This window comes from Gambusia affinis, linkage group LG23 (genome assembly GCF_019740435.1).
Source record: "Gambusia affinis linkage group LG23, SWU_Gaff_1.0, whole genome shotgun sequence".
NCBI lineage: Eukaryota > Metazoa > Chordata > Actinopteri > Cyprinodontiformes > Poeciliidae > Gambusia > Gambusia affinis.
The window spans coordinates 13,550,352-13,576,264 of NC_057890.1; the positions used below are offsets into that span (position 1 = coordinate 13,550,352).

At 37.7% G+C, this 25,913-nt stretch overlaps 3 protein-coding genes across 4 annotated transcripts; all 3 read right to left on the reverse strand.

Moving 5' to 3' along the window:
- Positions 1-130: 130 nt before the first annotated feature.
- Positions 131-4,316, reverse strand: mcat (malonyl CoA:ACP acyltransferase (mitochondrial)). Its single transcript, XM_044107753.1, has 5 exons — positions 3,056-4,316; positions 2,387-2,474; positions 2,081-2,298; positions 1,871-2,008; positions 131-483 (listed from the first exon to the last, which is right to left on the reverse strand). Exons 1-5 carry the CDS (start codon positions 3,467-3,469, stop codon positions 211-213), a joined length of 1,131 nt encoding a protein of 376 aa, XP_043963688.1. The 5' UTR covers positions 3,470-4,316; the 3' UTR covers positions 131-210.
- Positions 4,317-8,486: 4,170 nt separating this feature from the next.
- On the reverse strand, positions 8,487-18,472 carry def6c (DEF6 guanine nucleotide exchange factor c). Of its 2 annotated transcripts, XM_044107756.1 has the most exons (12): positions 17,972-18,469; positions 17,263-17,403; positions 15,248-15,430; positions 13,331-13,561; positions 13,105-13,251; positions 12,881-12,989; positions 11,658-11,881; positions 11,470-11,577; positions 10,530-10,696; positions 10,256-10,454; positions 10,070-10,160; positions 8,487-9,156 (listed from the first exon to the last, which is right to left on the reverse strand). In XM_044107756.1, the coding sequence occupies exons 1-12, from the start codon at positions 18,065-18,067 to the stop codon at positions 8,969-8,971; spliced, it is 1,884 nt and encodes a 627-aa protein (XP_043963691.1). In that variant the 5' UTR covers positions 18,068-18,469; the 3' UTR covers positions 8,487-8,968. The 2 variants fall into 2 exon arrangements, with proteins under 2 accessions (XP_043963691.1, XP_043963690.1); XM_044107755.1 differs by having other exon boundaries at positions 10,256-10,696; positions 17,972-18,472.
- Positions 18,473-23,103: 4,631 nt separating this feature from the next.
- On the reverse strand, positions 23,104-24,947 carry LOC122826192 (tetraspanin-7-like). Its single transcript, XM_044107757.1, has one exon. It carries the CDS (start codon positions 24,634-24,636, stop codon positions 23,548-23,550), a length of 1,089 nt encoding a protein of 362 aa, XP_043963692.1. The 5' UTR covers positions 24,637-24,947; the 3' UTR covers positions 23,104-23,547.
- Positions 24,948-25,913: the final 966 nt, after the last annotated feature.

Sequence of the window (25,913 nt, forward strand, 5' to 3'; positions counted from 1 at the left end):
TCTTACTGGTTTAAGAGGCCAAGGTTTTTACAAACGATGTGTAGCTTTGCTTGTGATGAAATGACGGGAGCTGGACTTTCTGTTGCAGATTTGACGAGGCTTTTTTTTCCCTTGCAAATAAACTTGAAGATGAGAAAAACCGACTGGCGTGTTTATTTAAAAACATTTCATTAAATACACAGTTATACACAATCTTTTCCATCATTAGAGTCACTTTTCGCTTGCGGTGACGTCCACGTGAGCGTACAACTGAGAGGCCTTCCTGTTGCACTTCTGCAGCGTGGCGCCCAGCTGCTTCCCGGGGCCAACCTCGTATGTTTGAGGGAAACTCTCCCCCTGCATCCTTTCGTAGATTTCATGCAGCGCCTGCTCCCATTTCACCGGCGACACCAGCTGTTTGACCAGCTGCTTGCGAATGTGGCTTTCACTCATGTAGCGCTTTCCGTCCACGTTGGAGTAGACCCTGATCTCAGGGCGTCGCACCTGAAAGGGAAACAATGTTGAAAAACTAAGCTTTTTATATATATATATATATATATATATATATTACTGTGATATGAACAAATGAAATCCAGGTTTTTAGATTAAGTGAAGATGCATAGAAATTAAATGAAATGCGCAAAAAAAAGGTCCATTGTAGACCTTTCAGTGTGTTTTTGTTGATATGGTAGCTGAATAAAGAGAAAAAAAAACATGCAACATACTTTATTGATCATAATAAAAACAACAATTTTACTACTGGTGAAGAGAAAAAAAAAACACATAATAAAATAACAAAATTAGAATAAAAAATTCACACTAGCCCCTAAGCAGGCCCAAAAAAAAGAAAGGCATTTTCTCTTGCAAATAAACATTCGTCAATATAAACTCTAGTTTTGTAGAGCAGCTGGATGAACTGGACAGCTCTGCATCATGAATAAAAAAAAACTATAATGTTCTTAAAAATGCAAGAATATATAAAAAAATTTATTTTCTACATTTTAACAGAATATTTCATGATTCAATTACCGTATATTCCACTCCTGAGCAGCAGAGCATTTTAAATGATCTAATCAGCAATGAAACTCAGTCGGCAGAGCCAACACAGTTAGAGCCGCCGTGATTGGTCGAAAATGTTTTACTATGTCGGTTAACCAATCAAATGTTGATCCCTGCTCTTTGAACCACATTAACATTTAAAATTATTTCCCGCTATGCTGTTGCTCAGGAAACATAAAATAACTTAGCATATAGTGAAATGATTCTATATTATCCAATAATATTTACACATTTCATAAAAAATATATCTACATAATAATATACTCAGAAATTTTACTTAAAGTCTTAAAAAAAGTTATTTACTTTTGTTTAAACTACAACATATATGATTCTCAATAGTTCACGAGAATGTGAGTAATTTTCATTTAATCTTTTTATATCCCCTCAATATAAAATAGAACATTTGCTTGTTTATTATGTCAGGAAAATGATGATGTCTAATCAGAAATTAGTAACATTATTAATTTTAATATTATTTTTCTCTTAATAGTAATGCAACTGTTTAAATATAATCTAAAAAAAATGAAGAGCATTTGTTTTTAATTAACTTGGGGAACAAACATTTTCTTACTCATTAAACATGTTCATAACTTTTAAAAATGTGACTTCATTTTATTTTAGCCTCCTGCACATAAAACAGCCACATTCAACAGGAGATTTTAAGGCATATTTTCCCTTCAATTTTAATATGTTTGCAACAGAAAAAGCATCAGAGGGGGCACAAATTAAAAGAACCAGAGTAACCAGAACAATTAGAAAACTGTAGTTCTGTTAGGTGGATGTAATAAAGCAGAAGTGCAGCCTGTAGTGTAGGAAACGTTTGCTGACTGACCTCCACCTGCTGCAGCACCTCTCTTAGTGGTTTGGTAGCTGACGCCATCAGCTCGGTGTGGAATGCTCCGCTAACTGGGAGAGGTTTGGCCCTGATGAACTCTAGACGGCGCGAGTTCTGCTGGAGGAAGTCCAGGGCCTAAACAAAACCCAAAGCCACATCAATATTGCAGTGGTGCCAAATCTAAAACTGAACATTGCCGGTTCGTACCTGTTTGTGCCCTGCAATGACCCTGCCATCCGGGAATAAATAGTTGGCCACAGAGCAAACAGGGTCCTCAATCCCCAGACTCTTGCAGTGTTCTCTGGCTTGAAGGCAGGCGTATTTATAATGAGCCTGCGGTCTGCCGACAACTGACAGCATCCCACTGGGAACCAGTTCAGAGGCTTTCTGCATGGCCTCTGCACGCACCTTCACTGCATACAAAGCTAGAAGAACAGCAAAAGGAATAACATTAAAATTTTAAGCGTCTCTCGTCAGACTTTTAAAACATCTTTGACAAAAAGTGATGCTTACCTTCTGAAAAGTTCATGGCTCCAGCAAAAACAAGAGCAGCAAATTCACCAACACTGAAACCTGCAGCAGCGACACACGTCTCAATAGCCTGTTGAGACCGGAGGGAAATGCGCACAAATCAGGGTTTTGCCCAGTGTATTGTAAGCCTGGTGGGCTACCAGGCTTCACATGTGCCCCCACCAGGCTTAGAATTGCTTATTTATTTAAGTTTTTTTAAAATGTTTGCATTTTTTAAGACTTTATAGTTTGTGTTCAGATATTAATTTTCCAACCTTCCAATGATACATAATTATCAAGTGATCATTTAAAATTTCCTGTCAACTTTAAGGATTTTTTAACTCAAAAACACGACGGGCCGCTGGATGAATGACTGCCCTAGTGCCCAACCACCGAGCTTTCTTTGAGAAAACTTTAAAATATCAGTAATGTATGTTTTATACTTCTTGTCGATCTTATGACATAATTTTTAAATATTAAATCAGATGATCTGATCAGTTACTCAATACTTGAGTAACCTTTTCGCATTTTTTTTCTTGAGTAATTTCTCGGACGCTTACTTTTTACTTTTACTTGAGAAAAACAGATGCAAACTTAAATACATTTCTAGTTTATCTTGACTTAAACTTCAACAGAAATAGGAATTAAACAAGCGCGTAAAGTTTGTGTGACCTGTGGGTTTTCATAGTGCAGCTTCTCCACCGCAGCCAGAGAGGTGACGAACACCGCCGGCTGACAGTGCACCGTCTTCAGCAGGTCCTTCTCCGGCCCCTCCAGGCACAGTGTCAGCAGGTCGTAGCCGAGAATCTTCTCCGCTGCGGAGAACATCTCTGTCACATTGGGGTACTTCGTCAGTCCTTTACCCATACCCACAAACTGGCTACCCTGCCCGGGGAAGAGAAGCACGGAATGGCCCCTGGGGTCCTTTCTCGGTCTTCGCACCTTGACCGCAGGTAACTGACTCTCCGGGGGAGAGTCCGGAGGTCCAGCCTGCTCCTGGGTGGACAGTCTCCGGTTCAGATAGACCACCGGTCTGACCTTCCCTCTTAAGGCTGGAACCATTCCGACAACCTTCGGTGCTAGCATGAGTTAACCGAATAAAACCAACTCGCAGCTAGCTTTCACAATCTGCAAAACTAACATAAAAGTCAAAATAGTTCAAACTGAACTATTTTCTCAGCTCGGCATGACAGCCATAGGGAGCAGCCATATTGTTTCTTCTTCTTCTTCTTCTTGTTTTTTTTTATGGCGGTTGGCAAACAACTTTTAGGTGCATTACCGCCACCTTCTAGACTGGAGTATGGATCAGATGTAAAATCACTATAATCTTCCCATAATACCTGTTCTTCTTAGAAAATTAAAAATACTATTAAAAACTACATCCCCCGATGATCTTTGAAGCAAACTTCTAATATCTAATTTATTTTTATTCCTATTTAAATTTCTAATTAACTCCTCCCTTTCTCGAACATACTTACTACATTCTAAAAAAAAATGTTGTATTGTTTCTAATTTCCCACAATAACTACAGAAACCTGTATCATGTTTATTAATTATTTTAAGAGTACTGTTTAAACCTGTATGTCCAAACCTTAATCTAGATATAATATCTTCTTCTTTTTTATTCCTGTTACATTTCCTAAATTCTCCAACTTTTCTTTGGATGCTATAATAAAATCTGGCATTGCTTCCTTTATCCCACTGTTCCTGCCATTTATTCTTAATATACATTTTACTAATATTTTTAACCTCATTTTTACTCATTTTAATATTTAAATCAACAATACACTTTTTGCTGCATTCTTAGCAAAACTATCTGCCAACTCATTTCCTATTACTCCAATATGAGCAGGAACCCAAACTAATTTGACCAGAGATCCATAACTTTTAATTCTAAACATTAACTGATTAATATCAACTATAATATCTTGCCTTGATTCAGAATTTTGTTCTACAATACTTGCTAATGCACTACTTGAATCTGAACAGATTACAACCGCTCTCTCTTTTTTCCTCAACCCATTCTAGAGCCATTAAAATATCCAATAGTTCACCTGTATATACTGTCAATTTGTCTGTTATTCTTTTATTTCTCATAATATCTAATTCCGGAATTATAAAAGCTATTCCTATATTATTATTTGACATTTTAGAGGCATCTGTATATATTTGTATATATTCCGCATATTCATTTCCAATATAACTTTCCACCTCTTTCTTTTCTAATTGTTTTCCTTTTTCCAGTAAGCTTAAATCAACTTCAGCCTGTCCAATTATCCATGGTGGAATAACAGGAATAACAATCACAGGACTAATTAAACTAAGATTTAATCCTATCTCTCTTATTTCATTTTTTATAAACCATCCAAAACTATTTATTTGCTTTTTTTCTTTTACTAGACAAGGTTGTAACATAATATATGGAGGATAACTTTCTTTATGTCCTTTAATATTTGCCCAGTAAGTTATGGCTAATTGTTTCCTTCTGAGCTCCAACGGCATCTCACCCATCTCAACTTGTAGAGCTGAAATTGGGGTACTTTTCATCGCTCCACAACAAAGTCTTAATGCTTGATATTGTATTCTATCTATGGTTTTTAGTAAACTATTTGAAGCTGAATTATATAAAATACATCCATAATCAAAAACTGACCTGATTAGACCAGTGTAAATTGTTTTTAAAGCTTTCCTATCAGCTCCCCATTCTTTTCCTCTTAAACACCTCATTATATTTAAGATTTTTTTACTTTTTCCAACTATTTTATTAACATGAGTCTTCCATGTAAGATTCTTATCAAACCAGAATCCTAAATATTTAATTTGATCTATCCTTTCAATAACATTCTCATATAATTTGAGATTTGTAATAATATTTAACTTTCTATTAGTAAAAACAACAACTTTAGATTTAGATATTGAGATTCTAAATCCCCATTCTAAAGCCCAAGCTTCTACACTATGTAATGCCTCTTGTAGTTTCCTATTTACAAATTCAATATTTCTTCCCCTCTTCCAAATAAGGCCATCATCTGCAAATAATGAAACGCCAAAAGATTTATCTATATTATTAAAAATATCATTAATCATTATAATAAATAGCATAGGACTTATTATACTACCTTGGGGAGTGCCATTTTCGATTTGATGCCTTGAACTTAATTCGCCACCTACCTTTACTTTTATATTTCTTTCCGTTAAAAAATTTTTAATCCATCTATATATTCTGCCCCTTATCCCCATTTGTTTTATTTTAATTAACAACCCTTCTTTCCATAACATATCATAAGCTTTTTCTATATCTAAAAAAATTGCTATTAAACTCTCCTTATTAATCTGAGCCCGTCTAATTTCATGTTCCAGACATAATGCAGAATCTATTGTACTTCTACCTTTTCTAAAACCAAATTGATAGGATTTAATCTTCTCTTTCAACTCTAAATAATAAATTAATCTATTATTTACCATTTTTTCCATAATCTTACCAATACATGATGTTAAAGCTATTGGCCTGTAACTCTCAGCTGAGTGAGGATCTTTACCAGGTTTACAAATAGGTATAACAACTGCTTCTTTCCACTTGTCAGGTAATATTCCTTCCTTCCATACCTTATTATACAATTCTAATAATATTTTTTTACTCAATTCACTAAGATTACTTAGCATACTGTAACTAATTTGATCATTCCCAGGAGTTGATTTACTGGAATTTTTCAATGCTTTATTCAATTCTATTAAAGAGAAATTTATATTAATAAGGTCCTCATCATCTTCATCATTATACAATAATTCATTTTGATTCTGTAATGTAATTTCACGTCCTTTTTTTTCTTTACTATTTAGATTCTCTGTGCTATGTATCTTTGTAAATACTCTTGCTAATAATTCTGCTTTACTTTTACTATCTACTATAATTTTATCATCGTCTTTTAATACTGGAAAGAAATATTCTCTTGATTTACCGGACATTTTTTTTATAGTATTCCAAACCTTATCTAATGCAGTATTTTTCCCTAAGGACTCACAATATTTCCTCCAATAATCCCTTTTAGCATTTCTTATAATTTTCCTGACTTCTGCCTGTCTCCTTTTGTAATTTATTAAATTTTGGAAACAAATAATTTTTTAAAGAGTTTTAAAAGCCTTATTTCGCATTTTAATTGCTACTGAACATTCTGATGTCCACCAAGGAACTATTCTCTTTTTTTTAGTACCATTACTTCTAGGAATGGCTATTTTTGCTGCGCTAATAATGTTTTTACTAATTTCTAAATTCAATTCATTTATTGGTTTACTTGTATCTATATTTACCATATTAATCTCATTTATTATTCTAAATTTTCCCCAATTTGCATCCCCAAATCTCCATTTTCCCTCACTTTTAACCTGGTTTTCCTCTATATCAATTTCTACTTCAACAAAAATTGGATAATGATCACTTCCTATTGTACTTTTTTTGCATACCCTCCAGCTGCAACTATCCGCAAAAGATTGCGACACCAAAGTCAGATCAATAACTGATTCTTTCCCTCTTATCAAATCCACCCGAGTGCCTTCACCATTATTTAACACTACCAATTCTTTTTCTTCAATCATTTCTTCTAAAACTCCTCCATTATAATCATCTTGCTCTCCCCATAAAGTACTGTGTGCATTAAAATCCCCACACCAAATTATCTTCCCTCTCCAATGTCTTAGGATTGTTTCAAGTTTTAATTTTTCCAATTTTTTACAAGGATTATAATAATTTATTATTTTGATACTTCCATTATTTGTCCAAATTTCTACAGCAATAAGTTCTAGGTCTGTTATTATTTGAAGCTGAATGAATTTAATATTTTCTTTTATAAATATGGCACATCCTCCTCCATTCCCATTTATTCTATCTTTACGTAAAACTGAGTAACCATGAATATTAAATTGCAGTTGTGATTTAAACCATGTTTCTTGAATACATATTATGTCTGGTTTTGTATTTAAATTGTTTATGAATCCTTTAAATTCCTGTCCATTAGCTATTAAACTTCGAGCGTTCCATTGTAGAATTTGAATTATGCAACAATTAGAGAAGCCTCATTTTCAGATGATCCTTCCCCATGTCTAAGTTCATCATGAATTTTTTCCCATGACAGATCTTTGACATTAAAAAACTTTGTAGCTGCCTTAACTATAATTTTTATTTTTTCAGTCTTAGTTCTTGCTTGTTCTGAGCAATTAATGATATACGCAAGAAACGGAATTAGTTTTTCTAACGTGACATTACACTGATTTTTATTTATCCCTTCTTCTTTTCCATAATTTGTTTTTGGATCATTTCCAATATTTTTCACCTCTTTCACTGCAGCCATATTGTTTAGAAAACTCGTTCGGTTTTGTTTCTCTTCCGGTTCACGATCCAGTGCTTCCGCTCTGCAGCGCCCTCTCTGGCCAAACATATTCAGCGTCACAGTTACAAACTTAAATTTAAAGTTTGTAACGGTGAGAAATGATTACTAATGTTGTGACGTCAATCATACGGAAAAAGATTGAAGAAAACCCTCAAAACTCATAACACGGGCTTATAAAAAATTATCTTACAAACACTGAAACCAATTAGATTCCTAATTTACTCTGAAACAGGTGATTATTCACAAGAAATGGAGGTAGGAAGGCTTCGTCACCATTAATCTTCCTGCATGAAACGTATACTGAAAATGAAACATGTAAAGTATCATCGATTAGTCACTTTCTGAGATAAAATTAAAGCAGTATACTGTTTTATTTATTTTTATGCTGCATAACATAAATAAGTTGTGGCCAAAACGCAGACAGAAAGATTGTTTTTCACAATATTACTATTTCTGTGCTGGATCTTTCTGTCACTTGTCTTCATGAAGTTAAATAATAAACATTTCAAGGTTAATATGTTTTCAATGGATTTAAAAACCATTAAAATGAAACAGTATATTTTGTGAAAAAACAAGATCTCAGTCTGAAAACCTTTTGCCATAGATTCAAAAATGTTCTCTGCACTATCTTTGAAAAATGATTAAACTTTTGCACACCATATGTACATTTATATGTAATCTTGTTTGTCCAATAACAAAAATCTTCTAGAACAAAAAAACAAGATAGTAAAACATCTTTATATTTGCATCACATAATGTCCACCAGACGACAATCGAGAAAGAGCAAAAGAAAACCAGTAACAATACATTCAGACTTTTAATTTAAGCGACACCCATGACAAACCTTTTCAAATCCTCCAGAGAATTTATTGCAGAAAACTGTTAGTATTTCTCGGTGCCAGTCAGATTGGGACTTATGTGATCATCATTGCTCTCCATCTTTACACTCAAAATATAATAAATATGATTCAATGCTTTCTGCAGGAAGAACAATTTCGCTTTCTTTCCAAGGAGTTCTCTCTGTGATTCATCTGCACTCCATCCTCTTCTCTTATTTGTACGTCTACAGAAATTTCCCAACTTGCTGCTTTTAAGAAAAACCTCTCTGTACACCTTCTATTACATTGTAGGTGTTTTTTGAGTAATTCAAAAATATTGCTCTACTTTAAGAAAAATTACAGTTGAAATGTGATTAAAACTCTTAACATCCTGATTCCTCTGGGAGGCAGTCGGCGTCCAGCTGCACCTCCAGTTTATCTGATTCATCTCCACTTATCCTGTTGTTCTGTTCGTTCCTTATCTTATATTTACAGATGAACTCGTTGCTGGCCAGCGCTCCTTCTTTTTTGGGACAAGTATATTTTGACTGAAGACGACTTTCCAAACGCTCTGGAAGAAAACAAAAATAAAAAGGCTAAATTTGCATTTTGTTTTGACCATGCAGTTAATTTGGTAAAACGTCCATTAGCATTTAATTCAAAATTAAGATGTTAATTAACAAGTAATATTAGATGATTCATTGGTCTAGTTTGCCAAGTTTGAATACATTTCTGTCTGTCTGTCTGTCTGTCTGTCTGTCTGTCTGTCTGTCTGTCTGTCTGTCTGTCTGTCTGTCTGTCTATCTGTCTATCTATCTATCTATCTATCTATCTATCTATCTATCTATCTATCTATCTATCTATCTATCTATCTATCTATCTATCTATCTATCTATCTATCTATCTATCTATCTATCTATCTAGTTTGCTAGCCATCTAGCTAGCTAGCTATCCGGCTATCTGTTAGTTACAAAAGGATTAAAGGATAAATTTGGTCTGATTTACAGAGAAACAGTGACAAAAATGTGTCTTATGATAAATTTTATATAAAGAGTAACACAAATTGTTGCCTGTTCCTGGTTAACTTTTCATCCAGTGCAAAACTACTCCTCTTGAGTTTCTTGATGAGTATTTCATGATCAATTGTATCAAATGCAGCAGGTTTCTTTTTTTCTAACGCACCGGTGACCTCTTCTATTAAATGAAGAACTGCAATCACTGTGGATCTTTGTGACCTAAATCCATACAGACTCTCAGTGAGTAGTTGGTGTTTACTAACAAATCTATCCAATCTAGCAACAAATATTTTTTCCAAAATTTTGGCGAATAGAAATTGCAGGCCTGCAAATTTCTGTTTTAGAGAAATATAAAGTAAATTTCCTTGAGCTTTAAGAATTTTTGCGTTTTCTATTTCACTATTAGGAAAATGTTGTTTTTACGTCCAGAAATGAAAAGTTCTCCAATGCGGTGAAGTCTTTACTTACCTGCAGGAGTGATCGGCGTCATCAGGCGGTTCAGCTGGACGTTCCAGTGGCGAACGTGCTGACTGGCATTTCTCAGCCTCTCCTGCATCTCCTGGAAATCCAACAAAGTTTCACAGCTGTGTTTGTCTTTGTTTCCCCCAAAATCTTTTTTTTTTTTTTTTGCTTCATGTGCGTTTCTTTTGTCACCTCAAGGTGCTGATGGCTCCTCTTACGAGATGCCTGCAAATTTCGGAGCTCCACGGAGGCCGAGTAGAGGGCGGACAGCGTGGTCTCGTCCACTGACCCGTTTGAGGCTTCGCATGTGGAGCTAAGGTGCTGTAAGATCTTCTCCTGTTCCTGGAGGAGCTGAAACTGCCTCTTCTTCTCCTCTTCAGCCTCCAGCAACCTGAGAAAAGGAAAGGACAAAATGCACATTTCTGCAAACACGATTATAACGTGATGTAAGAACACCAAGGGAAACCTCTCCAGCTCCTGTCGGGCCCTCTCCTCCTCCAGCCGAGCCTGGATCTCCATGTTGAGAGCTGCTTCCAGCTTCTGCTGCGTCAGCTCCAGCTCCTGGATCCGTCTCTTCTGCTGCTCAGCCTTCCTTTCCTTCTCCTGGATCTCAGCCTGCATGCTGTCCCTCATCTGGACACAAACAGATACACTGCAGCAAACCGGCGCCTTAACAACCGTACATCTTTGAAAAGCATTAGTAGAGCCTCCTGCACAGCCAAGAAGAATGCAGCAAGTGGTTTCTGGATGGTAAGTCGGCAATAAAACACTTTTCCAGCAGCCGTTGTACACCGCATACAGTGATAAAAACCAGTTAAAAAACCATTTGCTCTTTAATTGCCGAAGTTACCTGGGATGAACCAAATATTTCAACTGCCTGAAATAATCTGTTCCCCGTCTGTAACATGGGAACTAATTATTTTCTCAAAAACTCATTAATTGTATTTATTTCTCTCATCATTGGATGTGGATTTGGGTAGGTTTGGTCTTTATCTGCCAAAATTACCTGTCTGAAATAATCTGTTCTCCCTCCGTAACAATGAACAAATTAAGAAAATTTGTCAGTTTTCCTTATGAATTTCTTGTTATATTTTTTGTCTATAAGGTCACAGTCATCTATAATGATTCTTTATATGTAACAACTGAATATGTACTCATATCTTTAAATAGCTGTGCCAAAAACGTGAGCTTTGCAGGGGTGGGGGACACAAACACAAAAATAAAAAACAAAGAATAAAAACTAATATTTCACCACTAATGTTTTGACTGTTATGGTAAATTAGCCGGAGTACTAGTAGTGTTTAGTATTGTACTAAGTTGAGAGTTTTATTTCATTGCCAACATTTTGCTGCTGTTCTCCCATGTGTAAGTGAATGAGCTGGTTGAGTTTTGTAACTTTGACAAACCATTTCAGCCTCCTTCAGCTGTCTCTCCAGATCCATCTGCACCTCCCTCTGCTTCCTTCTCTCCCTCTCCTCCGACTCCCTTCTGCGGATCTCCAACTCTCGCGCATGCTGCAAAACACAGAAGGTGAAGCGCAACAAAATCCCCAAAGCGTAACGGTGACAAAACTCCGCCTTCTGCTCCATCTCACCTGAATGATGCTCTCAATCTCCAAATCCTGCTTCTCCTTCTCCATCCGCTCCATCTCTTGGAAGTTGGAGTCATCCGATTGGCTGCTGCGGCTGCTGCAGCTGCTGCGGGTGCTGCGGCTGCGCTCCCGGTTGCTGTGTTCCCGCTGGACGCGCCGCTTCAGCTTCAGCTCCTGGTGGAGGGAGGATTTGCCCTCACGCTGAAGACGGATGGCTGTTTGAATAGCTGCAGAGGTAAGAAAACGCAAATGAAGATGTTTTATTTCAGTTTTCCTTGAGTAGGACAAGAGAGAAGTGAGAAAAAAAAATTGTCAATCAAGTTTATTTGCATAGGATATTTCAGCATTTCAAAGTGCTTTACACTATAAAAACACAAAGTTTCAAAGTCTTAGAACAAAGTCAACAATTGAAGCATGTTTGATTAAAGTTTCATTTCTAATGTTAAAATCAGCTGGGATTTTAGTTTTGTTTAAAAGGAACTCAGTATTTCGGCAGTTTTGCAGTTTTCTGGAAATCTGTTCCAGGTTTGTGATGCATAGAAGCTGAACGCTGCTCCTCTATTTAACAGTGGAAGACTTTTGTGAAATTTTCACAAGCTTTCTTGTCCCGTTTAACTTCATTTATTTAGTTTGGTTATCTATTTACTGTTCAGGACATTAACCCTTCCGGACTGAACGTTTTGGCGACAGTCCAGCCAAATTTGCAGCACCGTATTTGAAAAGTCCCAACGGTTTCTGAAAGGGGAGACGTTGTGCTTTCCAGCCAATATAGGGTTATTGCGGTAATTTGCGGTAATTTGCGGTAATTTGCGGTAATTTGCGGTAATTTGCGGTAATTTGCGGTAATTTCACTCCCTGCTACAGCAGGGAGTGAAATTAGTGAGAGCCGCTATTTTACGGTAAATTGTGAAAATATCTTGCTAGATATAGAAAGTTCCTGTTGTTCTGTCGAAATGGGGAAATATATTTACTCACAGGACATTTAAAGAACTTCGTACAAAAAAATGAGCATAATATCCAGGTGGAGATTTGAAAGTTAGGTCATAAAGGGTCAACTTATTTCCAAAAAATAGCTGGGTGTTTTTTTAAGCAGTAGATCCACAAATGGAGGTACAAAAATGTGCAAAATGTGAATTTTGCATAAAAGCTTTAAATAATCATTCCTGCTCTGATAACATCAGCATAGATTTAATTTGACCTTTCTGCTGATTGACTCTCTCACACACCTTGAGTCCACTCCACCTTCTGCCTCTGGTCAGAAGCGCTCATCTCGTAGGTTTTGTTGTGGGTTTTCACACAGAGCAGGCAGCGTTTCCCCTCCCTGTCTGGAACAGGCTGAAGCAGGAAAAGAAAAGAAGGCGGCAAACAGGCTCAGACTCTGATAACGTGTGTTTGTGAAACGTAAATTCTGGGCGGATCAAAGTCCTGCCGGAGACGTCTCCTCACCCACCTCTACAACGCAGCTCCTGTCCAGCTGGATTTCCCCTCGCTTGTCTTTTAAGTCCTCGCTGACGTAGTAGGCCATGGAGGCGGACCTGAGCACGAACCAGCGCTCCGTCCAGTTCCTGCGCATGTGTCCCTTTTTCCACATGTAACCCTGTGAAACGGGGGAGCACAGTCTGGGTCAAATGTTTGGAGCTCACTCGCGCTTCCTGAGTGGATTCAGAAGGACCCACCCTCTTGAGGACATTGTGATACATCTCCAGGAAGACTTCGTGCAAAGCCAAGCTGAAGGCCTCGGCGCTGGTGACCCTCAGCAGCTGACCCGTACTCATCTGCTCCAGGAACGTCCACACCGACATGCCCTCTTCCTGCACTGTGGGGTCCCGACTTATAAGGTCCTCTAAGGGCTTCCCGTCCCACTCCTGGCTCATAGCTGTGCAGATTTTCTTCAGGAGATATTCTACCTAGAAGCAGGAAAAATGTCACAACTGGGATTATTTTATTTTATTTTTTGCAAGCACTTTAGTTTAGAGAGAGCGTCTGGTTTTATGCTTCTGTGCTTATTGTACAACAGAGGGGGTATTTTTGTCTCTGACTTACAGGAAACCAAAAGCATTTTGGAGGAAGTGGAGGAAGGAAGAGCCTCATTAGCTTACTTGTGCTTTAATTCTTTTTCACTGTGAAGAAATGTGAAACCACTTCGCTGACAGAGCTGCACTTATTGGTGTTTCCATCACTGTGATGTGGTTAGTTATTTCTCTAAAGCATTATTTAGCAAACACATGTACAGAAATAAATGATTTTTCAACTTATTTTGCTGCATTTTTCAAAGAATAAACAATAATAGATCCAGAAAAGCTGGAAAAAGGAAAATAAAAGCAGAAAAATTCATGTGAAGAGGATTGGTTGGGGTTTTCTACAGCACTCCACACCAAAGTAATGCAAATCAGGACAATAACAATGAGACATTAAAGGTCTGTCACTTGGATTTAATCAGCAGTCAGCAGAGTTTAGATTATATTAATCATATTAGAGACAAGTCTAAAAAACGTATAAATGATTCTTGATATCCAAGCTGAATTTCTTGTATATGTAGTTTAAAAGCAAACATTTTTTAATATGTTTTTAGATGTGCTAGAGGAGCCGTTGCTCCGCCCACATGCATAATGAACTGCATGTAGGGCACTAAAGAGTTAGGCTAGTAAAACATTATCCTAATTATAGTGGAACAAAACCTAGATTCCTGCTCTGAGCGCTGTTATAAATGCTCCAAGTGGGACTCTTAATTGGATACTTGTCTGGTTCAGCAAAAGTTGTCAGAGTTTAGCTCCAGAGCAAGCCTGTGTGAGATTTAAATGCCTCAAATTATTATTAGTTTACACAGATATGTGTGCTCAGTCTCTCTGCATGCTAAAGTTAGTGGCACAAATATAACGCCACGGACGAGGAAAGAAACAGGAAGAAGCTTCAGAATAATTTTACTGTTGTAGACAAAAAAAAATGTAGTGAAGCATCATTTTACATGAGCTGCTGCTGCTTTGAACAAATGAAAATGATGAAAATTATAAATACACATTAACGGTGATCCATGTTCAAAAGTTTTCCTTGAACAGCAAAGTTAGAGATTTTTAATCAAAAATAATCTGTAGGCAATTTAATGGGAAGAAGTTCTGCGAACATTTGAGGATTTTTGGAGGTTTTTTTTGTTGTTGTTGTTGCTTTGAAGCATTTCTAACATTACTATTAACATTTTCACAAGCGGTGCATTTCTTAAAACAGTACAAAATGCTAAACTTACAGTTAACCTGTAAAAGCTTGTTTAGAATAAACAGTTAATTCCTAGAAAGTGTGTGTCGTTAAAATGAAAAGTCCTGATATCAAGTTTATATACAGATCAGACAATGTTTTCATTTTGAAGGTTGACTTTGCAAAAAAAAAAAAAAAAAGAAAAGAAAAACAAACACTGATTCTGTGTGAGAGCCGAGGTTAGAAATGTCAGTTTAGTGCAAAATTCTTACCGGAAATTGATTTCATCATTAGATACACTTCTCAGATTTTATCAGAATATCTCCATTTACTTCCTTTGCAACCACAAACAGACATGAGAGCAGGTAAAGGCGTGCGAGTGGTTAAATCTGAGCATCCTTTACCTCCTCTGTGATCATCACCAGTGGGTAGCTGTCCTCAGACAGCAGGTTGAACAAACAGAAGAGCTTAAAGCAGTCCCGCTCTGACAGCAGCAGCCTCTGCGATGTCAAGTTGAAGTTCTTCTTCATGGTCATCATCCAGCACAAGTCGTCAAATCTTTCTTTGTCAAACATCCCCTCTTTCACCTGGAAGTACAGAAACATGTGATAAAATGTGTCACATTAACCCTCCTCTAAATCTAATATTAAACTTGACATGTTGTGTTTGCAAAAGTATTATTCATACAGGAGAGTTTTGTATTTTTTAGATTTATTATTAAAAATAACCAACACAATAATGACTAATGTTACTGTTTAAAGGAAAACTTTAACAATTTATTTCATCCAACAAGCATTTATGGGTCAGCTGATGGGTTCGGGTTAATAAAATAACATTTGTGTTCAACTCACTTTATAGTGCTTTTTTAAACTAGTTCCTAAAGCCTTTTGTATGGAAGAAGATTAGAGCCATCAAAAAGAAAAATAATTTTGACTTTTTTTTTTTTTTTATCAGAATCTGGACTTTAAATTAGAAGATTTAATCTCAGAATTCCCACTTTTGATTTTTAAAAAACTTTTTAAAGAGTCAAAAAAAATTTGGCTCTAATCCTCTTCCGTACTTTTGCCTTTCATTTCTCTTTGCTCTGTTTTCTATTGCTGGTTCATTTCATGCTTTGTCATGGTCTTTTAGTTCTTGTTATATTTTTTTATTTAAATTGATCTTTTTTGCCTCAGTCAGACTCTACAATTGGGTCACAAACATGACTTAGTTTAACAGTTTTGTCTCTATTTTAAGCCTCGTTTTTACTACAATACGTGTATCTGGGCTACTTTTTTCTTAAAACATATTAGGAAGACAATAAAGGGTAAAAAAATATAATAACTACCACTTCTTATTTGAATTTACACTCACAAAATAAATGTCAACACTTTAATGAACAAATATCAGTCTTGTTTTATTAAATGTTGTCACACTTGCCTAAACGATCAAATCTGAAGACTCGAAGATTTTACAAAATGGCAACAAATATTTTAAAAATGTAATAACAAGACAATAGTTAAATAATCTCTTTTTTCAGCATCTGTACATTTTTTATTTAGGAGCTAAACTCATGACATGCAACAGTTTCTGCCCTCAAACTGATCCTAAAATACTTACTAATAAATTATTTAAGATGTTTAGAAAAGTTATATTAATAGTCTGTTCTACTTTGAAGTGCTGAATTTGGCCTAAATAACTGACTCCAATAGAAAGAAACGGGGATATTTGTTGCTTTTCAGGAATTAAAAAAACACTGTATATGTAAAATAATTAACTTCTGACACACTTACTGACTCTAACAATTCCTATTAAATGAATGTGTTTTAAGCATTTTTTAAATGTATATTTTCTGTTGATTATCTGGTAAGCTTTAAATAAATAACCTTTGACTTCCTGTTTCCCACGAGTGTAAATATGATGTAGCACAACTTTAAAAGACGAGAACAGGAGAAAATTGCTCCTGACCTAAATGTGCAAATATCTACAGTCAGAGCAAGAGTTAGGGAATTTAAAACAGCTGGAAATCTGACAAATATTTATTTCTGCTTCATTGTAGAGTGTTGATGAAGATTATGGAGCTAAATACTTTCTCAAAAGCTCACAAATGCAGCAAAAATACAAATCGCTTTGGCCACATAAGACTAAGATTGAGCTTTTCCTAAACAAAAACTTTTTTTTTTGACTTTTCAAGGTCAGAAAATTTCCAAAAAGTCCAAAAGTGAATAGTTCTTTCATACTCAGAAATGTTCTTGTTTTTTTTGTTTGTTTGTTTGTTTGTTTCTTCTAGAAAATGTCAGAGATAATCTCAAAATTATTGATTTGGTCTACACAGAAGTATTAAAAACACCAGGAGCTTTTAAATAAAACCTGATGGTTTTTCAGGAGGAAAACGGTCCACACAGTTTGTCAAAAGAAGGTGCAGAAGTTGCAGCCGTGCCTTGTCCAGTATATATTTGTTGAGGTAGGGCATGTAGCCATGGTTAGAAACCGGACCATCGTCATCATCCTGGAAGTGTTCCTCCAGGGCAACCGGGTCGTGTGGGATGTTCAGAACTGTGTACAGGTTGTGGGAAAGGACCTGAGGAGGAAGAACAAGTATAAGCGCATCACTTTAAGACTCCTTATGCTTCACATTGCGGTGTTTCCTCACAAACACAAACACAGGCAGCTTCCAGTGGCTGGAAGCATGTCAGGGCAGCTGTCTGCTACTTCCCGGGATTCCTCTGAGCAGCAAAGGCGTGTGGAGACTGGACAGATTAAGATAAAACTTACTGAAGACGGAAAAAACTGCAGAAAAAAGATCCTGCCTTTCCCACTTTAAAACAAAACTAAAACAAAAGCCCTAACAGTAGAAATATTGAGTCACCGTTTGTTTCTAGGACACAGGAAAAAGGCTGGACTTTGAGCTTGGATCTGTTCTCATATCTCTGTTGGTATAAGTCTTAAATATTTGTCCTGAAAAGGTGTGTTCCAGTGTTGCTTCACATACCACAAAACACAATCTTACAGGAAATCAGCCATAGTTATAGTCTTCAGCTTGGCTTTGGACATGCTAAGTAAAAAGTAGAAAAAAGCAAACAAACAAACAAAAACCAGAAGAAATCAGTCTGAGGCTGATTATTTCTGTAAAATCGGTCTCCGCTTACCTTTAGCTGAGATTTGGACACTTTCCCGCATCTCTCCACGTCCAGCGATGTGAAAGCGTACCAGATCGACTTGAGGAGCTCGGATTTAAGGTCCATTTTCTGGAGACCGCTTGGTGAGCAAGAAGAACTACATTTCCGATCGGTGCGCTTCAGCTTTTTTTTTTTTTTCTTTTTTTTTTTCTTTTTTTTTTCTTTTTTTTTTTTACGCAGCTGGGGTGATATTACAAATAACAGGGCAGAGCTCAGAGCTGGCTGCGCTCACGAAAAGAGCCCAAAGCAGACAGATGTAGGGCAAACTTAAAGAGGCGGAGTAAATGGAGATAACGCCGAGAGTTCAAAGCTGTTCTTACAATTTTACGCATGTAGCTATAAGATAGAAAACGCACCTTTACGCACACTTTTCTCCAGCTCGCCATACAAATACGGTCTACTATGAAAAGTTGGAAGCCTAATATTTAAATTTTGAAGCAGTTATCAGATCGTGCGATGATACAGAGTTTAGAAACGCATCCTTTCAGTGTAAGGCTATGTTTTATTGAGGCTTCAACCAGGAAATGTTCCAAGAAATGAAATGTGATTAGTCTGACGTTTATTCCGTCAGTTTTTTCATGTTTAAAGATGTTGTTCCAGACAAAACTAAAAATATTCCTCCAGGTTTAATTCAGATATTCAGTTTGTGATGTTCAGCTCATTTAGCTTGTGTTTCTGATTACTGCTCTGTTGAGACTCCAAACAAAAATTTCAAAAGCCTTGACCAAACTCTGTCCCTCTTGAATCAAACTTAAAGGAATCTATTATGCAAAATTCCCCTTTTTCTAATTTTTTATACTTTCATTTGGGACTAAACTGCTTCTAAAAACAGGCCAAGAACTAAAATAAATAAATAAATTATTGTGTGTTGATGTCTAGAAAATGAGCCATTTCAAAAACCTCCAGATAATTGACAGGCACTGTGCCATAGCAAACAATCAGAACTACAGCACATTTGGTCAGCTGGTTTTACCACTGTACTGTAGCCATTGTACGGCACCCACTGTACAATGGCTGTTGGAAAAGACAGGTGTTTTAGTGTTGACTTATCGTTCAGAAATCACTTCCTGCATTACTGTTGGTTATGCAGGAGGCTTCGCTTCTGCTTTTCAAAGTTGTACAGTTGTATAATTGCACATATGTTTATAGCCATTTTCACCTGTGAGTGTAAACATTGAGTTTGAGGGGGCATTGCCAGAAGAAGCTTACTTAAAACCTAAAACAGCTCAAAGGGCTGACCAAACTAAAATCTTACCAAAGAAAATGTATAAAATTTTTCTATAGCCCATAGAGCTATGCTAACCTGTTCAAGGAAGACGAAGCTTTCAAACCTAAATAAACTTTACCAGTGGCGCAAAAGGTGGCTATGCAGTGTATGCAACGCATAGGGGCGCTGCACTAGAGGGGCGCAAAAAACGATGTAGGATTTTTTTTTCTAGTCAGCATTTTAAGTAGCTACTTAACAGCTGTTTGTGCATGAAATGATCAATACCAGAGGAACAGCACTGATTAGGCGCCCCTCCCCTCCTGCCAGCCGCTCTCCCCTCCCATACAGGTAGCTTGGGCAGCGCTGAGGCACGTTTTTTTTCTCTTTTAAATTTATCGTAATGCCTCGACAACAAGGAGCTAAAGATGGGGCGCAGAAAAAACTCCGGGGCACAAAACAGAAAACGGAAGAGGGGCGAGGATAAAGATGTTGGAGAGACGAAGAAAAACTTTTCAAAGTGGTTGAAAGACAGTAGGTAAGTAATGTCAGTGTATCAAGAAGAGAGTTGTAAATATTCAGGTTAGCTTAAGCTAGGCTACTATGGCAGGTGGTTGTTGTTGTCCAATACAGGACGCGATTTATTCCGTATTGCTATAAATGTCTGATAGACACACCTACAGCACACCTCTCAACAATAATGTAATAATAATAACCAAAACAAAACACGGGAAATATTAGGGTCAGCTAAATAGGACCCCACCAACTGACGCTGTTGTCATGGTTACCTAGAGACGGACACTACGCAGCCGCAGTGAGCTGCTATCAACCAGTGTCTTTTTACAATGTCCTCCCGATACTACAACGTCCTTAAAGTAAAACCTCTGGCAAAAATACAGACGGTAGTGGGAAGACACGGGCTAAACAATCACAGTGAAGTTTAATAGGGGCATTAAAATAAATGTGTCGGTGACATTCAGTGGCACCCAGTGGGTTTGATATCAGACAGAATGGATCAGGAGAGGAACCGCATACCCGTCAGAACCTAAAAAAACAGACATCAGTCTCTTCATCTCTCAGTCGTTTCCTGAGACCAAAAAATAATACAGATGGCAATTTAAAGAACAAATCATACAAATAGATTAATAGTAAATTAATAAATATTGTGAAGAGAACAGTAATAACGTTTGTTAGGATTGTGTAGGAAAAATGTTGATATCTTTTATAAATAGTGTTTTGTGGTCAATATTATTTCAGTTATGCCAGTTTGGATAAGGCTTCCTATCAAGCTATAAGAATGATAGAAAACATGCTAACAAAAAGCCTCAGACCTGCAGCCCACAGGAGTTGCACAAGTTTATGTCTAGGGGGGCGCTGGTGAGATGTTCGCATCCAGCTCATAAATATGTAGTTGCACCCCTGAACGTTACCCTCTGCCAAGTATGGTATTTTCAACCTTACCTTGAATCAGCAATGTTTCCCAACTGTAACCATTAGCAAACATTGTGCTAAAACATAGATATACCAGAAAAACTGAAAAATATCCAACCAGAATTATGACAAAAGATCGATAATTAAATATAAAAATTGTGTGGTCAAACTGCAACCTAACCCAATATTTTTTGGGGTGCACACATGTCAAAAATGGAAAAAAAAATAAAGTAAATCAATAAAATCCCCAAATTAATGTGATATTCATGCTCATGATGAGAGACTGTGACCTCTGGTCTGAACTGTATCTGCTGGTCTGGTGTCCCTTCAAGGAAAATAGGTCAAACATTAGCCATGCGATCACACAAAGCCTCCACACGACTTGCTGGAGCAAAAGTAGGCTAATCAATAGAATAATTAGATCATGAAAATGGTTGTCATGGTTCCAGCCTATAAAACCAGGCCCTGTACACATGAACCCAGCATATACATATGGTTTTTACACTAACACTATAGATTCATTGACTGATTCTGGATTTTTAGTAAACGCAGCTTCGTTCATGTTGCTTCTGAAGCCGTCATTTATGGTCACTTAGTTACCGGCGTCTCAGGTGCTAGGCGGAAACAAACCATCATTCACTCGGCTACAAGTCACAGTTATTTGGCCAAAGGTCCTGATGATGATTGGCTTTCTGCACGGCGAAGAGAATTTACAACTCTGGCACACTTCGATGAGTTTACACGGGAAATCCGAGCTCTGAAAATACAATCAGCAGTGAAAAAATAAGAACTCATTGAATTCCAGGCAATGCATAGCAAGTAGTTTATTGTATATATATGCTTAATTAGTAATTCTGTGTTTGCATGCAGACACTGCTGCATTGGAAGAGTGATTCCTCCATTTATACATTTAATCCATTCAAGGGCAGCAGACCTTGACATTTCCATCCCCTGCTCTAATCAATAGGATGTAATGAAGCAAAGATTTTTCATTTATAGTCGACAGATATGGCTTAAAGTCTCAGTCATGCTGCTGACAGGAAGAACAACAAGAAACACGACATTAATGAACACAAAATACATGTAAGCAGATAAAGTTGTGCAAAGAAATCCAAAACTTCATAATTATAAAACACCTTTACACTCATTAGAGATGCACTAAATCCCATTTCAAGACAGTTTCCATGCTAATAATTGTACATGCGACACATTATGGAATAAATTCCAGTTTTTCTTTCTGGGATCATCTACCGATGCAGTGACATCTGGAAAAAATAAAAGCTTCTGAAAGAAATATCCAGTGAAAATGACTGCAGGCGGGTTTATATACAGCATGAAGGTTTTTGTGATGGGGAAACTAAATGAAGCAAAGACGAGCTTAAATATTTAGACAGGGGAATTCCTTCACCTTCAGGTTTAAGGGGAACAAAGAAAGCAAAAAAAATTCGCATAAAATCACACACTCAGTGACACGTCTTAATATATATATATATAGATAATTTATATACTGTTATTATTGAATGCTGTCATCACCGTGGCACCCAGTCGTAGCTGCTGGAAGTTTTATAAGTTGCTCAGATTTCTATCCACTTCCAAGGAAGAGAGACCGAAGAAGCCAGGATTCCGACAAAGTTTGGAAAAATTTGGAATATATATTTAGTATTTTCCTTTTTTCTCATGTCCTTATTTTCTTTCTTTGTATCTTTGCCTCCCACCTTCTGTCTTTTCTCTTCCTTTTTTGTCCTCCTTTTCTCCTTCCTTTCTTCCTCCTATGTCTCCACCTGCTTTCCAACTTCCCATCATGCCTTGTGTCTTTTATTCTTTCTTTCTGTATATTCTGACTTTGTTTTTGCTTCTTTCCTTCTCTCCTTTCATTGGTTCGACCTAAATTTCTTTTCTTCCCTCTCTCTTCCACAGAAAGCTTAAATATCTGGTACCCAATATTTTGGCCCCAACTTGTGCAAATGTCAAGGCTGAAGAAATATTAGTTAAGGGAGAAAATGATGAGCCAGAGCTGTTTCTAAATATGAGCAGCAGCTGTTAAATCTTCTAATACTCACTTCAAATTCACTAAACAGATATAAATATGGCAACTATAAGAACTTAAGAAATCTCTCTACTTGCATCCCAAGTACAACAATTTACAGCAAATTGCCATCTATGAGCTTTAAAGGGGACCTATTTAAATTTTGCACATTTTTATACTTCCATTTGGGTCTTAACTGCCTAAGCATTAAAAAAAAAATCCAGTTGTTTTTTGGCAGTAAGTTTATGTTTTTTGGTCTCGGGGAAATGAGCCATTTCAAAACCCTCTGGAAAGTAACTTCACAAATCAGCAGGCACTGCCAGTTACCTAGCAACCCCAGCAGCGCTCTGCCTGTTACCTAGCAACCCCAGCGGAATTCCAGCATGTTTGGTCAGCTGGTTTTACCACTGTATGTGCTGTACAATGGCTGCTGGAAAACAGAAGTGTTTTCTTGTTGACTTACAATCCGGAAACCACTTGCTGCATTCTTGCTGCTTGTGCAGGAGTCTCTACATCTGCTTTTCAAAGATGCATGGTTGTATAATTGTGCATCTGTTTGCAGCCATTTTGTGTGTGAGTGTAAGTGTTGAGTTGGAGGGCATGGCCAGCAACAGGTTATTTGGATTTAAAATGACAAAATGTTCTAAAACAGATCATTCATGCAGACTAAAATCTCATTATGTAAGATGAATTTGTGTGAAAAAAAAAAGAAGTAATTAGTTTGTTTTGATTAACACAAATCTCTCCTAACCTGGTCTGGGAAGCATAATAGGTCACATTTTTTATTCTTTCTTTCTGAACAATAAATCTCCTGTTCCTTTACTTTACTTCTCTGAGATGTCATCCCTCATTCAGAACCAACCTGTCAAAAGATCAGTCAAGTCTTTAGTGTGCCACGACACGTCCGTGCTGTCTGGGTGTCAGTTTGTTGGCCAGAAGACAAGCCAGGGCAATGCCCCCGATCTGTGTGAAGGCCAACCCTAAAACAGTGGCAGCAATATGGAAGACGTTGCCGTTGACCAAGCTGAAGACTTTCCGGAAGCAGCCGTGTGGATGGATTCCTGCAGCCTCCACTCCGTCATTGTCATCCGACAGGAGCGGCCGATTCCTGCAACCCTTCCGCCTCACGCAGCAGCTGTCAGGAAGGGAGACCGAGGTGCCGTTGTCAGCGGGTAGGAAGGTCATGTGCTGGATGGCCCAGTCCGAATTCAGCCAGTCGCGCCAACCCTCAGCACCGCAGCACTCCAGAGCTCTCTGCAGACTATCTAGAGCGTCGGCACGGCCTTCGTCCTCCGTGTAGCCTGCCACGGCTCGGTGCAAGCCACTGCGAAATCCTCCGGCGATGTCTTCACGGTAGAAGAGCCCAGAAAGACCAGCAGCCAACCCGGCGACTAGAGTAGCAAGTTGGAAGAACCCATAGGCCCTCAGGACGCAGGGCAGGTTTGCAGCCACCCCAAGGCAACCGAGGAACCCCCAAGCAGTAACAGCTGCCCCGGTAGAGAGAAGGATAAGCGGGGCGTTGGGGTACCGATTGGCTGACAGGGTCATGTAGTCCGCCAAGGAGATCTGCGCCCAAACACCAAGGGTGAAGATGGCCAACCCTGCTGCCCAGAAGAGGCAGCTGAAAGCCAGGAGACCCAGACGGAGGAGGTGCATGACTCCCACTGGGCGACAGCAAGGTGGGGCAGCACCCACCGGCGGGGGGGCGGGAGGCGCCAGCGAGGCTTCGGAGCAAACGGACAAGGACAGACGCTGGTGCTGCTGGTGAAGCTGCTCCTCTTGGTCTTGGTAGGGAGGCAGCAGGTAGCCTGGGATGGCCGAAGGTCGCCGAGGAAGAGGAGGAGGAGTGAGCAGATTCACACCAAGCGGGGAGGAAAGTCTTCTGACCGCTAGCTGCTCCCGCTCCCAATCCAAAGCCCGTCTGCTGGGACTCGGCCGGGCCGACAGCGAGTCGTAAGGGAGTGCGGAGCTCATGATCTCTGCTCAGGCTTTATCTGCTCGCCCCCTTCTTTTCTTTTTTTTTTTTAACACACTCCCCCTTTTGTCTTCCTTCCTTTATCGGAGTCTTCCCTCTTCCTCCGTCTTCTTCTTTACGACCGGTTATTAATCCGCCACCAGGAGCTCCAACATCACCCAGACTGTAAATCACAATGATGGGACTCGAGTCGAGTCTTTATCTGCATCCGCAGCTGCTCTATTTATCCCTTTATTTGGAAATTGTTTTTCCACCTGCATGGTCAACGGTCCTTCAAATTCTTCCGCTGATGGTTACTTCCCGACGTCTGTCTGCTCGCCGCTGCCCCTCGCTCTGGTCCTGTGATTGCAGAGGGAGAGTAAACCGATGGACCCCCTCTCTCGGTGTGGAGGAGGTTTTCCTTCCAGGTTTATTATTTTCCAATATGCAGGAAGGCTGCAGAGAATCTTAAATACCAACAATTCTTGGAAAACAATGACTGAACACCGGTTGGTTAGTAGAAAATACATATTTTTCTGAAAGTATTTTGTCTAAAAAGAAAGCATTAGTGAAACCAATTAGAGCTACAGAAAGAAATAATCAAAATCTCCCTTCTTTCTTTGTTTTAATTATTAACAGTATAAATATTTAATATGACTGGCAAATATGGTTATGGTTAAAATGCTCTAGAATTTTTCACATCAAGAAAATTAATGGAAATTACATAATGTGACAAAAAGTACATTATTTGCAAGCCGAACAACTGGGTTGTAAAAGTTATTACATAGGTAATGCTGAAATAAATGTTAAATTATTGTCCAATTAGCAACAAATATATAGAAGTAATTCTGGTGCACTTTCTACACTTAATTGAAAATGACTAAATACTTTAAGTTTATCAGAAACAGATGTTCAAATTATTACTTTGTTACTTTGATTCAAAATAATGTTATAAAAACCACAACTTGGATTCCAAAGCATTATTTTAATTGTACTTTTCTTCCAAAGGTTTTTAACTCTAAGGTTAAAGTTTGCAAACCTTTACAATATGTAAATTGTTTGAAAACTTACTGAACTCCCATTGGTATAAAGAAAACCTTTTGAACTAATAAAATAGGCAGCTATGACCATTTTTAGACCTTTTTTTTTTTTTTTTTTTAAATTTCTCTTCTGTATGCAAAATATTAGCCAAAATATTTACATCCAAGTTGAAAATTTTCAACTTTTCGAGTCCTTAATAATAGAAAATTGCAATAAAAATACATGATTGTTATTGTTTTCCGTTTTCTTTTAATTT

Coding starts and splice junctions, on each gene's coding strand:
- def6c (XM_044107755.1), bottom strand. CDS start 18,067: ATGGACCTTAAATCCGAGCTCCTCAAGTCGATCTGGTACGCTTTCACA. Junction 11,882..12,880: donor GAAGGTGGAGTGGACTCAAG/GTGTGTGAGAGA, acceptor TTACCTCTGCAG/CTATTCAAACAGCCATCCGT. Junction 10,161..10,255: donor GGAGCCATCAGCACCTTGAG/GTGACAAAAGAA, acceptor TTGGATTTCCAG/GAGATGCAGGAGAGGCTGAG.
- mcat (XM_044107753.1), bottom strand. CDS start 3,469: ATGCTAGCACCGAAGGTTGTCGGAATGGTTCCAGCCTTAAGAGGGAAG. Junction 2,475..3,055: donor TGCACTATGAAAACCCACAG/GTCACACAAACT, acceptor CGGTCTCAACAG/GCTATTGAGACGTGTGTCGC. Junction 484..1,870: donor AGGTGCTGCAGCAGGTGGAG/GTCAGTCAGCAA, acceptor TTTCCCTTTCAG/GTGCGACGCCCTGAGATCAG.
- LOC122826192 (XM_044107757.1), bottom strand. CDS start 24,636: ATGAGCTCCGCACTCCCTTACGACTCGCTGTCGGCCCGGCCGAGTCCC.